The 14,180-nt window shown below is 39.6% G+C and overlaps 3 protein-coding genes and 1 long non-coding RNA gene across 9 annotated transcripts in view; 1 reads left to right on the forward strand and 3 right to left on the reverse strand.

Moving 5' to 3' along the window:
* Positions 1–5,262, reverse strand: part of LOC103393262 (leucine-rich repeat-containing protein 15-like) — a 5,726-nt gene extending 464 nt beyond the window's left edge. The window contains exons 1-3 of one of the 3 annotated variants that reach the window (XR_003052942.1): positions 5,015–5,262; positions 3,495–3,837; positions 2,011–3,441 (exon numbers count right to left, since the gene is read on the reverse strand). Coding sequence is in view for 2 of the 3 variants with exons in the window: in XM_025065764.1 (XP_024921532.1) it covers positions 2,093–3,441; positions 3,495–3,831 (1,686 nt within the window). In the remaining variant the exon portion in view is untranslated. Of the gene's footprint in view, positions 1–1,701; positions 3,442–3,494; positions 3,838–5,014 lie in introns of those variants that run through there. The other 2 variants (XM_025065764.1, XM_017031191.2) reach the window with 2 other exon arrangements.
* Positions 5,208–6,401, forward strand: LOC112488639 (uncharacterized). The gene is made up of 2 exons (XR_003052944.1): positions 5,208–5,339; positions 6,100–6,401. It is a non-coding gene; the product is annotated as an uncharacterized LOC112488639 (long non-coding RNA).
* A 505-nt stretch (positions 6,402–6,906) lies between these two features.
* Positions 6,907–10,424, reverse strand: LOC107989847 (leucine-rich repeat-containing protein 15-like). 4 transcript variants are annotated; one of them, XM_025065754.1, is made up of 4 exons: positions 10,067–10,421; positions 9,242–9,545; positions 8,015–9,007; positions 6,907–7,945 (listed from the first exon to the last, which is right to left on the reverse strand). In XM_025065754.1, exons 1-4 carry the CDS (start codon positions 10,083–10,085, stop codon positions 7,567–7,569), a joined length of 1,695 nt encoding a protein of 564 aa, XP_024921522.1. In that variant the 5' UTR covers positions 10,086–10,421; the 3' UTR covers positions 6,907–7,566. The 4 variants fall into 4 exon arrangements, with proteins under 4 accessions (XP_024921522.1, XP_024921511.1, XP_024921518.1 ...); XM_025065743.1 differs by having other exon boundaries at positions 8,015–9,545; positions 10,067–10,424; XM_025065750.1 differs by having other exon boundaries at positions 8,024–9,545; positions 10,067–10,423.
* A 79-nt stretch (positions 10,425–10,503) lies between these two features.
* On the reverse strand, positions 10,504–13,812 carry uts2d (urotensin 2 domain containing). The gene is made up of 6 exons (XM_008329829.3): positions 12,404–13,812; positions 12,115–12,219; positions 11,992–12,029; positions 11,690–11,789; positions 10,651–11,601; positions 10,504–10,614 (listed from the first exon to the last, which is right to left on the reverse strand). Exons 1-5 carry the CDS (start codon positions 12,501–12,503, stop codon positions 11,576–11,578), a joined length of 369 nt encoding a protein of 122 aa, XP_008328051.1. The 5' UTR covers positions 12,504–13,812; the 3' UTR covers positions 10,504–10,614; positions 10,651–11,575.
* Positions 13,813–14,180: the final 368 nt, after the last annotated feature.

Genomic DNA, 14,180 nt, shown 5'->3' on the forward strand with positions numbered 1-14,180 from the left:
TTTAAGATCGATACAGCTTTAAGATTAACTTTATTAATCCTTTGGGAGTTCCTTTGGGGAAATTTAGGAAAAACTAAAACTTGGCCTAAAATATAGCCGAACCATATATGGCTGTGTTTTAGTCTGTGAAGTGGCTTGGCTATTGAATGATGTGTTTTTTAGTGTGAAAACAACACATCATTCAATAACCAAGTCACTTCATAACTTTGATTGACATTTAAAATCACAATCAATTGTCAAAAATTAAAGACTTACCTGATTTTTATTTATTTTTTCAAAAATGAAGCAAAACGCAGTTGTTTTTCGTGATGAGACACAAAACAAGTGTCATTAACTATCTTCTCTGACGGTGTTGGACAGCAGGTCTTCAGCGTGGTGCGTCTCACAGCGTGAGGTGTGGTCCAACACGTGTGCAGCAGAGATAAGAGCAGCAACGTTGGCTTTATTTATTCATGTCTGATACCATGTTCCAGCACATCACAGACAGCTTTCCACTGAATGTTCACATTGATAGGTTAACATTTGATCTATTGCATAAGACATTTACTAGAGTTTTTTATTGCTTTCATTTTTATGTTTTATATATCCTCTGATTATTTTCCCTAACCACTTCGTGGTTTCTCAGAACCAGGATTTCTTTCCCAGTGTTATTTGAATTTTCTTCCAGGAGATGGCGCTGCTTTATCTTTTAACAAATGAAGTAAAAACATTGAGGGAGTTTTTGAAGTTACTACTAAATGTGTTGCTCCTGAAAGTATCTTTACCATATATTTTTGAAAGTTATTTCTATAACTTTATGTTTGAGAGAGAATCTGCCTCGACCTTTACCTAAAAAATATGGTGTTGCCCTGGTGGCAGTGGTGGGTAGTAACGAGTTAAATTTACTCCGTTAAGTTTACGTGAGTAAGTCTTTCAAAATAAAATACTTCCGGGAGTAGTCTTAAATCACCATACTTTACTTTACTTTACTTGAATAGATTTATGAAGAAGAAAGAGTTTACTCTTACTCTACATTAGGCTATACTGAGCTCGTTACTTTTATCAGAGACACTGGATAAAACTTTAGTTATTCAGTATCCAGTCTCTATTCCTCCATGATCCAGTATCTCTACTTTTATTTTGTCAGAGAGAGAGAGAGACTTCCGCCCAAGGCTCGCGTGACTGTGTTTAACCAATAAAACGTAGACCAGTCTCGTCACGTGACCATACTCAATCTCAGCGGCGGGACGGATTATTTTAGCGGCTACTGCGGTCGATATTTACCGTCTTTGATAGCAAAAAATGGTAGAAACAACGGTCGACAATGCAGACGAAGGCGAGGAGGAACAGCCCGGGACTCATGTTGAAAACATGTTCAGTTTACAAACAGTGCGGAACAGCAGCGACATCATGCGGTGTCTTTTGTCTCTCCCAAAACAAAGAGATATTTTAGCATTCAAAAACTCAACATTTAACCAGAGGAAATATGTTGCGGTAAGTTTAACCTAAAATCGTTTTACTGAGTACTTGAGTACTTTTTTACTCTTACTCAAGTAATTATTTGGATGACTACTTTTTACTCCTACTTGAGTAGTATTATTCTGAAGTAACAGTACTTTTACTTGAGTGTCATTTTTGGCTACGCTGAGCTCACTGTCCTCACATACCGACTCACTATGGTGAAAGTTTAAATGCAGAGGACAAAAAAAAAAAATCAACATGTAAAAACTCAAATCAGTGCATTTATTCAGTGTAACGTGTCATATTGTTAGTTATAAACAGTGTACACTGTTTATTGTACATTTACATTAAGATGTAATTTTGCTCAAATGTTTTGTTTTTGGCCCAAACTGCCATAATGTAAGGTGTGAGAAAAATATAATATGTGATTCTATTGCAAACCATTTTACTTTCATAAAAGTTTCATAAAAAGGTTTTACAATGATGACATTCCTGATTTTAAAGCACACACAGCTTTCAGGAAAATGAATGAAAGTGGAAAAAGACAAAGTTCTTCCTGTGCCCGTTGACCCTACTTTTTCAACCTAACTACTGTCATTAGTGAGTACTACTTCTTCTTTTTTTAAGTGTTTCCAGATGTTCAGTGGTTTGTCTACAGGACATAGTTTTTATTCCTCTGTTCAATGTCTCTGCTGCCTCTTCTCTTCTTCTGCCAGCACAAACAGCCAGTGATGACAGCGCTGATGACAGCGGTGGACATGACTGCAGCAACAATGAGAGTGGTCAGTGTAGAGTTAGAACCCTCTCCATGTTCCCCTGATCCGCTGCTTGTGACCCCAACGTGCTCTGAGGTGGTGGTGGTCTTGACACCAGGTGAGGGCGTCTGCCTCCTCTCTGCTGTGGTTAACTCAGGCTCTTCAGTGGAGCTGAAGATGGGGATCAAATTCTCACTTGTAAGCTGAGAAATTGGCTCGCCGTTCAAACTGTCAGGTAAGTGACACACCATGAGGGACTGGTTCACTTTGGATGGATGTTGATTCATCCAGTCTCTCAGAGGAAGGATTCCCATGTCGCACTTCCAGTTGTTTTGATCTAAACGGACTTTGTCTGCGATGGTGAGTGATTCTAAACTTTTCCGTGGAAGATTTTGAAAAGAATTGTTTCTCAGATCTATCTCTCCTAAATGACTCAGGCCCTGGAGAACACCTGGTGGGAGAGAGTGGAGGAAGTTGTGCTCCAGGGAGATGTTGACCAGATTAGACAGATCTTGGAAAGTTCCAGGTTGCAGGGATGTGAGCCGGTTGGTGTGAAGCGATACCTCGCCCAGCTGCTCCAACCCTCGAAATGCCCCGGGGGAAACATGGCTGATTTGGTTGCGACTAAGCACCAGGAGTTTAAGCTGAGTCAGATTCCTGAATGTGTCTTCTTCTAAACGGCTGAGATTGTTGTCATATAGCCACAGCTCCTTCAACGTCATTGGACCAAATGTCCCTGGACTCAGACTTTCTAGCTGATTCTGATACAAGGAGATGTGTGAAAGCAGGGGAAGGTTTAAGAAGATCCCCTGTGGAAGGGATGTAATCCTGTTGTGAGAAAGGGAAAGCTTGTTGAGCTTGGAGGTCTTAGAGAACAGGTCAGGGTGGAGCTGAGTGATCTGATTGTCATTTAGAGAAAGTTCCTCCAGGTTTTCCAGGTCATGCAGGCTGCCAGGGGGGAGTTCCTGTAGAGAGTTTTTACTCAACCTTAAAACTGTAAGGCTAGTGAGACCCTCGAAAGTCTTCTTGGACAGATAACTGATATTGTTTCCGGAAAGTTTAAGATATTCTAAAGAAGAAAGAGGGTGAAATGTTTTCTCAGGTACAGAAGTGAAAAGATTCTGACTAAGATCAAGAAACTTTACATTTGTCAGTGAGGAAAACCAAGCAGGTCGAAGTACAGTTAGTTTGTTGCCCTCCAAAGTTAAATAACGAAGGCTGTTTTGATGATTGAACAAAGAATCAGCAACAAAAACAAAGGCATTAATGGGCTGTTTTGATGATTGAACAAAGAATCAGGGAGATCTGTCAGTCCAGTTTCAACAAACCCCATGTCACGCATGTTTACTATGGAATCAAATGTTCCCGTTTGAATTTCCCTCAGGACAGAGTCTTTTATTAACAACTGCAAGAGGGAGTTGGAGACGTTCCTCAGGTCGTCTGCACTCAGTGAGTTGATGCTGCAGTTGGACATGTGGAGGGTAGTTATAGTCGAGGGTAAAGCTCTGGGGAGGTCTGTGAGGCCAGTGCAGTGGATTCTAGGGTCTTTACATTTGCAACCATCTGGACACGTCCACACACCAACTTGAAGAGAGCACAAAAGTAGAAAGATGTGAAGAGCTTCCACGAGATCCATCTTCTCCTAGAAAAGAAGAAAAAGAAAGTTAAAAACCACACCCTGAGGCTGACATGGAGTTCTCTTGGCAAAACGTCTGTCCTTGGAATTTTGCATGTTAAGCGTAACAACCTTCAAGCGTTTGTCGAAGCACTTTGACTCAGGTGTAGTCTAATGTTATGTACATTTACTTTTTTTTTTTCAGTTTTTTTTTCTCACAAATTTGGGTAATGTCAAACTCAAAATATTGACATTTCTGACAGGAATTTAATATCATGGGCCAAAAATCAAGTTTTTTCTTGTGGGATAGAATTACTACAACATAAACAGCACGGAGACAACAGAGAAGTTTGATCTGTTCTGTTAACCACCTCACAATTGTGATTTCCTTTACAAAAAGATCCAAAGTAAAGGTGGACTGAGCTTTACTTTGGATCTTTTTTAAAGTAAATCACAATTTTAAACCTCGGGTGATACAAACTGGAACAAATTTGTATCGTGAGCTACTTTACAGTTTTCTCATTTCTCTGGTTTGCATTTCTCTTTTCCATGTGAGAACTGCCAGAAATGGGAATGTTGAACACAGGTTTTTCTAATTAGTGTGAGTTTTCTTTCTTTTTTCTTTTTCTTTTTTCTTCCTTTCCTTCTCATTCCTTTGGTCAAAACTCAGTATCCACACACTTCTTTACAATCAAACAATACACTTCTCTTTTAGACCCTGTGATGTCTGTGGCTTTGATGAAGTGTTAATGAAGGGTCAAAGTACTACAGTATGTCATGGCTAAAGCATTTCCTGTTCCTGTTAATTGGTCCGACTGCTTCCCCAGCTTCTCCAAAGCTGACGGATCAGGATGTTGTCATTAACATTAGCTGACGGATCAGGATGTTGTCATTAAAAAGTAAAAAACTGAACTGTTTGCTAAAGGCTTCATTTTCTTTAGCAAACAACTAACATTTTATACTGGATGGCTCCACTTCTCCCTCTTTTATCTCTACACTGAACCACATGGTCTGTCACACAAAAACACTCAACAAGATGAACAGCCAGTGGTGGAGTTATATATATGGTACAACAGTCTTTTTCTGTCTAATAAGTTCATCTCCACCACGCACCTACATTTGTTTGTCTGTGTGTGTTTGTTAAAAAGTACTAGAAACACTGTTAAAAGACATGTTAAATGAAGTAAATTAAAAAACAACTTACGTCCAGTAGTGTTCAGTGACCGACCAGAGACCAGTGGTTATCTTCTATGTGCTTCTCTCCTTCCTCCTCAGCTCTGATGAACTCTGTGATTCACAAAATTCCCAGCACTTTTGGAACGTTACGTTTTGCTGACCTTCGTCATTGTTTCATTATTCCCCCAGTTTTCCGTCAACATGTAGTTTCCCGAGCCCGTGAAAATCTGCAGGTCCGTTCCCAGAACAGTGGGTCACTCTCTCTGCCCTCCTTCAGCCCCTCTCACACGATCCCACCCCCACATGTTCTGGGGATGAGGGGGAGAAGCCCCACCCTCTGTTGCTGGGTTTATGTAAGTAGGATAATAACCCGTAGGAGGATGTGTCAGGTTCAACCTCAGAGGACATCCATGTGTTTTCACTTATTCCACATCTACCTATAAAAACTGTTACCACTGATACGTGTAGTATTTGCTTCAGCTCCAGGCACAAAGTTTTGGTTTGTTTTTTTTCTTATATGATGCAGTGCAATTTTGCAGCCCACACTTTTACTGCTGCAAGAAAAAAAAACTTTTTTTAAATTCTTTTCCTTCCAGTTATATACATGATCTTAACCAGAGAAAGTATGATGTCGTGATATATATATATTAACTAGTATTAAATGTTTTGCTAATAAAGCATTTGCTTGTTGTTCTGTTGTTAACATTGAATGTTGCCAAATTAAGATTTGAGTATTTGAGTTGAAGTATTCTGCAGCTAGTAGTATTACTGCACAGCTGTAGGTTTGATGTACTCCTCCTCCAGACACAGATCTCAGATAGTGAGGGTGGAGTTAACGTATAGTTCTCGCGTACTGCTGTAGAGAAAGAAGAAGATAAAGTACGTCTAAATTACCGTTGGTACTAGTGGTTTGTAGTTGGTGTATTTGTTGCTGGTTTTATTGGTGGGTGTCAGTACCTTAGAATTCTAAAGAATGAATATCTCTGAGCTGTTTGTTCACCGTGTGACAAATAATGAAGAACAAGGTTCAATTAAATCACTAATGCTAGTTTTAAAGCATCATTGTTTCTCACAGAGTAAAACCCAGATATTTTGCTTTTATTTTTACAACAGGTCCCAACAGTCGCAGCCGTTCGCACCGGCATTAGTCAAATCTCCATCAAGTTGGTGAGTAGTGTGTGTTTGTGTGTTCGACTGTGTGTCCTGTGATTGTGTGACCTTTTTTTCTTCCTACTTTTGTGCGAACTCGGCCTACTGGAAAAGCCCAATTACTAGTTGTCATAGCAACAGAGTTTAGCTCAGTGTAAAAACCAGCCTCGGTGTTTCCTCAGTGTCGCCGTGAAGCAAAAGTTCATAGATTCTTCCTGGCAGAGTTGATCTCCTTTCATAACAATTCCAGGTAAAAAAAAAAACACCCTGGACAAGAATCCAAGTTGGGAGGAATGTTTACAGAAGAACTTATCTCCAAATGCCCCGATGACCTGGTTATGAATCAGCCTTCCAAAAAAACATGTGATTCACTGAGTGTGAAATCAAGAATGTGTCGAACTGCGTCATTCTTTGAGATAGTCCGCAGTGGTCCACAATCTGGGACCCACTTTACAAGTATTTGTTAGTTAAAAATATTTGTGTTTGTGTATAAAGAATTTCTTTATTACCTAAAGTCTTCTTCTTAAAACACTACCTAAAAATAAGCCAAAAAGCAAAGTAAAAACTTAAACATTCAGACTCAACATATATGAGGAATATTTCAAAAATATGAAATGTGAAAAAAGATCATTCTTAGCTAAGCAGGATGTGATAAAGGATTATCATACAAAACGTTCATTATAAGCAGGATGTGATAAAGGATTATCATCAAAAACAGCTTCAAGTTTATTAAAGTACTGTATATAAGAGTTAGTCATGGACTAAAACAAAACAGCTTGAAAATATGTTTTATTCTATATTTTCATACACATATGTGACCTGTTTGTTAATATTTCAACCACATGACCCACCATTTGAGAACCAGAGCTTGAAATGTTCAAACACCAACAGTAGGAAAGATGGAATCTTCACACTGCCACATGGAAACGTGGTTCTATTTAGGAATGAACAGAATAACTAGGTGTGGCCGTGATGGTTACCACGCGGCATTTTAACACATTCTTTCACTTGTGTATTTGTTGAGGGAAGAAGACAAAAACAGAGTGAAAGAACCAACAAAACAAAGGCATTAATGGAAAAATAACTGAGGACAGCAGATATGGGGAGACTCCAGTCCAGTGTCTTATTGAACTGGACGCGTCGCCATCAGGTTCATTCATATTTCTTTAACGCTACCACACAATAAGTGACCACGATTTATTTTAAAGCATTGCTGTGATTGTTGTTAGCCAAGTTTAGAAGCTGTTTGTAAAGAAATGTTCATTAATCAAGGTGTATTTTACATGAATGTTAATATCTTATTATTGTATCACAAACCAAACATAGGTGCATACGTTACTGTAAATAGTTTAGCATCAAAAGAAAACAAAAAAACAAAAAACAAAAAATTATTTTCTACTGAATCAGGTCTGATGACATGTTTTGTTTCCATCAGTGACGTGGATTCAGTTCATCCATTGTCTTGTCGAGGAGATTCATTACATATATGGAAGCAAGAATGAAGACCAAGCCTGTGGTCAGAAGAAAGACATGACAGAACATGAGGGAAGCAGTCCAGGCTGTGTCTGAGGGCAGAAACCACACGTACACCCAGCCGCTGTGAATGTTGTGGTGAACAAACTCAGGGCCCCACCCAATCACCAGCACGTCGTAGAAAACGTGCAGCGTTGACATGGTTGACATCGTACTGGTGACCTCAGCCTGTGTGGTCAACGTCCAGGAGGCAGGGCTGGTTGACCCTCTGCTGGTTGTTGTCAGAATATTGAGGTTCTGGGTGTCTTTGCTGCTTGGTCTTATTTCTGGAGTCGTTATTTCTGGAGTCGTTGTTGTTGTTGTTGTTGTTGTTGTTGTTGTTGTTGTTGTTGTTGTTGTTGTTGTTGTTGTTGTTGTTGTTGTTGTTGTTGGGGGGATGGTGTTTTGTGTGCTGGTGAAGAGTGGTTGTGTGGATTTATCTAAGTCCGTGTTTGAGGGAAAATAAGTTGTGACATCACAGACGTTGAACTCCTCATCGGGCAGGGAGTCGACCCTGCGCAGCATCTGGTAGAGGGGACTTTCACACATGACATAGTTTTTGTCGGTCACCACTGCGTTGTGTCGTGCGATCCATCTGGCAAGAACCCTGATGTTACAGGTGCAATCCCAGGGGTTGTCACTAAGGCTGAGACTCCTCAAAGCTGTGTTGGACTGGAAAATGTCTCCAGGAAGAGTCGTTAGGAGGTTCTTACTTAAATTAATGGTCAAAACTCCAGCAATGCCTCGAAAAATGTTTTCAGGGAGACGCCGCAGTTTATTATCGTTAAGGAACAGTAACTTAAGAGCAGGTAATCTGGAGAACAGCTGAGGTTCTAAATCATGGAGATTGTTGGACTTCAGTGAGAGCTTCTTAAGGTTACGGAGGCAACAGAAAAGGTCAGGGGGCAGTTCTTTCAGTTTTTCATTCAAATGGAAGTTCAGTTCCAGCAGACCAGACATGTTAGTGAATAAGTTTCCTGGAACAGTCGTGAGATTTGTACTGAACAAGTAAAATACTTGGATTTCAGGCATGTTTCCCATCAGCTGCTCTGGCAGGAAAAGCAAAGGGTTTTTGTAAATTGTGAGCTTGGTCAGCCTGGGCATGTTATAGAAGCTTTTCTCCGGTATGGACGTGAGTTGGTTGGACGACAAACTAAGAACTGTGAGCTTCTGCAGTGACCAGAACACCTGTGGTGCTAACGTGGTAATTTTGTTGTGGTAAAGTTGCAGCTCCCTCAGGTTGACCAGCTGATCAAACAGCCCAGCTTGTAGCACCTCCAGTTCGTTGTTGTAAATGTGCAGTTCTTGAAGATTCGTCAAAGAGTTGAAGACGGTCGTCGGAAGCCTCTTCAAGAAGTTCCTGCACAGGTTCAGAAAGGTGAGGTTTTTTAGTCCTTGAAAAACATCCGAGTCCAGATAGGTCAGTTTGTTGCGGCTCAGGTCGAGCGCCACAAGGTTCGTCAGTCCAGTTAATTGGTCGGAGCCGATGACCTCGAACTGGTTTCCATTTAAGTACAGCTGCTCCAGAGTAGTCAGTTGTCTGAATACACTGTCAGGAAGTGTGTTGAGATAATTATACGACAACCTGACGGACCTGAGCGGTGGGCCCAGGTGGAAGGCCTGGGGGTGGATGGTGTTCAGGCTGCTGTAGGTCAGACTGAAGCGCAGCAGCAGATCCTTCTTCATCAAATCTCTCTCTTTTATGACCGTGATTCTCGTGCCGTTGAGCTCCAGCAGGTACGTGTCAGGAGGCAGCAGCTGTGGCACGTCTGTGACGGTGTCGCCCACACACCTGACCGCACCGTCGGCTCTACATACACAGGCACTGGGACAACGGCTGCTGTCGTCACAGGTGAAGTGAGGCAGTGCCACAAGCACAAGTACAAACTGCAGGTAACCTGGACATTTGAACAGAAAACATAACATTAAAGTAGGTGTGTATTTTTTTGTATCTGTGCAGGTCTGGTGTCTTTGTTTTAAGTACTTTTACTTTCTGTTCTACTCTATTATATTTAAATTGTTTGATTGCAATATTATTACAAAACCACCTCAACATTCAATCTCCAGGCAAAGAAACAAAGGTTTGTGTTTGAAGTGACAAACTTTTTAATAATGAAATGACTTTTTTTTTTTTCTTTCTGGCCTTAAATCCCCATCGTACATAAGGACGAAAGAAACTTCTTCATTTTGTTTCTTGTCTAGACACTTGGTTAACTTTGCAATAGTTCAGTCCAACTTTTGTTGCTTTTTCAAAAACAAGAACAAGTTCTTTTTTTTTTCTTTGTCATTTTGCCTGAATAGTTCAAGTAAAGTTTGCCAACATTTCTAAAAAAGTGGAAAGATATTTCTAATGTTTCTCTGAGAAAAGGAAACTGTAAAAATACATATAATAATATAAAATATTTTCATTTGTGCTTACCTCCAGTGTAGGCATCCATTCTGTTCCCTTTCAAACTGGGATGATGATGATGATGATGGGTTGTGCTTCACTTATAGGTTTAGATTAATGCCAAGTCACTCTTCCTCCTCCTTATCCAAACAGCCATGCACATATTATTTCCTCTGTGCTGCTCTTCGTGTCAAAGTGTTAGTAATGTAACGGCTGTGAGTCTGTGATGGTGAAGCATTAAAACACCAGGACTGTTGACTGTTATTATTATACAACAACCATCAGAGAATCAAACAAACGTCATCATGTGTTTCTTTAGTTTCATGGAAACACGTTATGACACAGTAACAGTTCACGTTGTTCTCCTCCACCTTCTGACTGTTTGTTACTGTGGTGAGATGAAGACTGTTGAGGTTGTGGGTTCACTTCCTGTGGCCTTATCTCTTCTACAGGAAGCTGTCACTCTTCACTCGGTGCCTGTCTCTGTGCTCGCCGACTGGACGGAGGCAGAGCAACAGTTAACAAGTTCAGGAGGACGGACAGTCTAATGACTGTAGTAGTTTCAGAGGTTTACTCACCTCCCTGATGAAGCACTGTTTTTTTTGTTTACTCACCTCCCTGATGAAGCACTGGTTTTCAACAGTGGTTTGTAGTAGAATTGTAGAGTAGTACTCAGTAGGATGTAGTATTGTATTACTGGAGTAGGAGTTGTGAAATCTGGTGTTTACAGCTTTAAAAGGCCTTGTTTACACCATATGTTGTCTTTGCATTGTCAGCTTTGCATCTATGACATTACTGCCACCTACTGGTTCTATATTCCACTGCTAAACACCAGGCGTCCAGTATTGATTGAATATAGATTGTTATTTTTATAAAATTGCAGAATAACTCCTTTACATTTAAATTAAATATGTCATCCAGTTCATGTTAAATACATAGATATTTGTTACGTTCTATAAATTAGAAAATATGGGTAATTGGAAATCTTTATTCATTTACTAACGCTCAACTGAGGGCGGAGCTGAAACCAGTCAAGACCAATCAGGAGGAAGACAAACGTTTACATTAATACCTAAAAGGATTTACATATAGCAGCAACAAAATCATTCGAATCACTGAAATCATTTATTTGGTAAAACGGGAAAGACGACAGTGTATGTTTGACTGTTAAAAATTGCAATTCCAAAGATAGCCACAAGAGGGAGACACTATCACAAGCAGAAAAGCAAAACTAAAACTCAGCTGAAAATAGAAGCTCCCACTCTCCTCCTCCCCCATTTCCATCCCCCTCCAGTTTTACATCTGTTGACTATTTACAGACCACAAATGAAGACCGTACCAGGGTCTCTGGGTCTCAGACTTTCATGAAATCACTTCAGTGCAGTAAATACATGTTTATTGATGGCAGTGATAAAGGTACAGTGTGAGATTGCAGAAATCATTTCATGGTGAATCTGTGTTACTGGTGCGTTGAGTCTTAAGGCCAAGTTGGGGTTTGCAGCAAGATTTCACGGTGGTCCTCCGTCTGTGGCCTCCATGTTAGACACAGTATTTCCAGAAGCAGGCTGCATACACAAGGGTTTATAAAAGAGTTGACGGTCAAATATACTGCACATTTAACTGTTTCATACACTAATGTTTAAAGTGACTTACGTTCTGCCCTCCTCTGGGGGTTCTGAGGTATGGATTTTCCTTCTGCCAGATTCGCTGTGATCTGTCGTTCCAGCTCCAGATCCTCCTTCAGCAGCTTCAGCTACGAGGAGAACTCACGTCATATAAACATGTATTCATGGTAACAGGTTTTATTATTAATAATAATAATACCAACAAAGATACCATTGAGATAAAATCTCATTATCCTGGCACATGAATACGTTATCATTATTTGAAAACTAGAACAAAAACATTTCAAAATCAGAGAACAAATATAAGAGGTTTTCTGTAAACTCTGTTACCTTCTCTAATTCTGCCAGTTTATCGACCAGCTCAGGACCTGTGGATGGAAAAATAACCATCATCACTACACAAAAAATATGTTTTGCTTTATCATGAAAAAAAAAATGTTTTTAATCTCTTACCTAAAGGTTCGTCCTTTCCCACTGGAATTACACTTTTGTGCAATAATAGTGCGAGAATCTTGTTCTGGGTGTCTGTGTCTTCATTTTGATAAAAAATGTGGTTTCCTATCCAAAAAAAAAAAAAGTAAAATCTTAGCACATTAATAAAGAATAGATGAATTAGATAAAATAGAGTAAATCATATAAATTCCTTCTTTTATTTCTGTTACTACTTGCTGCTCACAGATATTTAAATAATACATTTGAACCTAACGATAACACTAAACAACGTGTATTTATTGATACTGACCAGGGTTGAAGGTGCTCCTCCCGTCCACAGTCAACACGCCCTGAAGCAGAAACAAACCCAGGAGTCCTAAGCTGTGGTTCAGGATCGTAGACTTGTCCATGACAGTCGCACCAGACGGACCCTGACAAATGATGCTCAATGAATTCTTCCTTCCACAAAGTGAACGACTGAACGATGTTATGCCCTGGGTCCAACCAGCCAATATATTTGTCCTGTCGGAGGCCGAGGGGAGGAGCCAGTCAGCCTGCTGCGTGCTAAATTAATAGCTGGTCATTGTGGTTTTTCGTCAATAGGCCACCTATTTACAGGGTTCATGAAACGTCTGAGTAAAATATAGAGAGGTGACGTTAGTGGTGGGACAACTGACCCTAAATCACTAAGACATGGGCCAATCAAACGACGGGGAGGATATCAATCAGCCTGTTGTTGAGGAGAAACCTTGAGCAGATATTTCTGGCACTCACAGATATTTGTCTTTTACATTAGTTACCTCCATAAATAGGTACGTGACAGTGTGTTGGTCTGGAGAAGGATTGAAAAGTAAAGTGATTCTGGGTTGGTTTTTTTTTTTTTTTTATTTATTTTAAGTGCGTCACACTCGTATACAGGCTTCAGGAACATCAGTCACCGGCCTCTCTGAAGTCACTCAGTCATGTTTTGTTCATCATGGAAGTCACTTCTCTGACACCTGCCAGGGACAGGTTGTCAATATATCAGTTAATATCAGTTTTCACCTGTTGACTGACCTGGTGGGAGCTCCTGGTTACCATCAAGTCCTTTTTAGATTCTTCTGACCTCTGCTCCTATTTAGGAAATAGTTTATTTTGACTAGAATCCCCTTAGAGCCCCTTCAATTAAAGGAATATCCTGTAGAATTGTGGGACAGTGTCACGCTCTGCTGGATTATTACGTTTGTAATATTATATATTATAATTATATCGTCATTCCTAAGTATGACAAAAAACAACCCTGTAAAAAAAAGGGCGGTGTTGCAACAAACAAATCTGTACACTTTGTTTACCTCATTTAACTTGAATGAGGAAATTCATTTTATTGCTTCTGTTCAACAATGTTTTTTATTATTCTTACATAAAACAACTTAACCCTTTTTGTTGAAACTGTTTTTATTGAAGTCTTTTTGGCTCCAGTCAGTTACTGGTTCAAACTATCAATGTGTCGAAACTAACACGAAACTCTTTTGAAAACAAATCTGTGCATTACAATTACGGACGCTAGAGGGCGCAGTTATCCACCAGCAACTGTACTCTGAAGCTCAAAGATTGTAACAGAATAATTAAACATCTCTCTCTCTCTAAATGTTTCAGTGTGTGTTTCTGTTTACAAGTGTGTGAGAGACTTTGGTTTCTTGGAGCTGCAAACGTCTACGGTCGCTGAAATTCTACTGAAATTAATCACATTACGCGAGACTTTTACCGGAAGTGTAATGAGGCTTTCAAAATAAGATCACCGTTAACGTGTTAACGTTAACATTCATAAGCAACACACAACAATAATTATTGTTTAGACATTTATACTGTTAATATCCATGATATTATTTACTTAACTATACTTAACTTAACAGCTCAGTTTCACAAAACACAATTATTTATTTTGTCTGGACGTTTAAAATCTCCACGTGATCACTACAGTATTTTATGATAAAAATTCAAAATTCGAAATAATAATAATAATAATTAGCAGGATGAGTTAATTAAAGTACCTCGCCCTGGGCTGCTTTAAACATCGCTTTTAAATATCATTATCTGATGGACTTTCG

This window comes from Cynoglossus semilaevis, chromosome 2 (genome assembly GCF_000523025.1).
Source record: "Cynoglossus semilaevis isolate Cse_v1.0 chromosome 2, Cse_v1.0, whole genome shotgun sequence".
In the NCBI taxonomy this organism is placed as follows: domain Eukaryota; kingdom Metazoa; phylum Chordata; class Actinopteri; order Pleuronectiformes; family Cynoglossidae; genus Cynoglossus; species Cynoglossus semilaevis.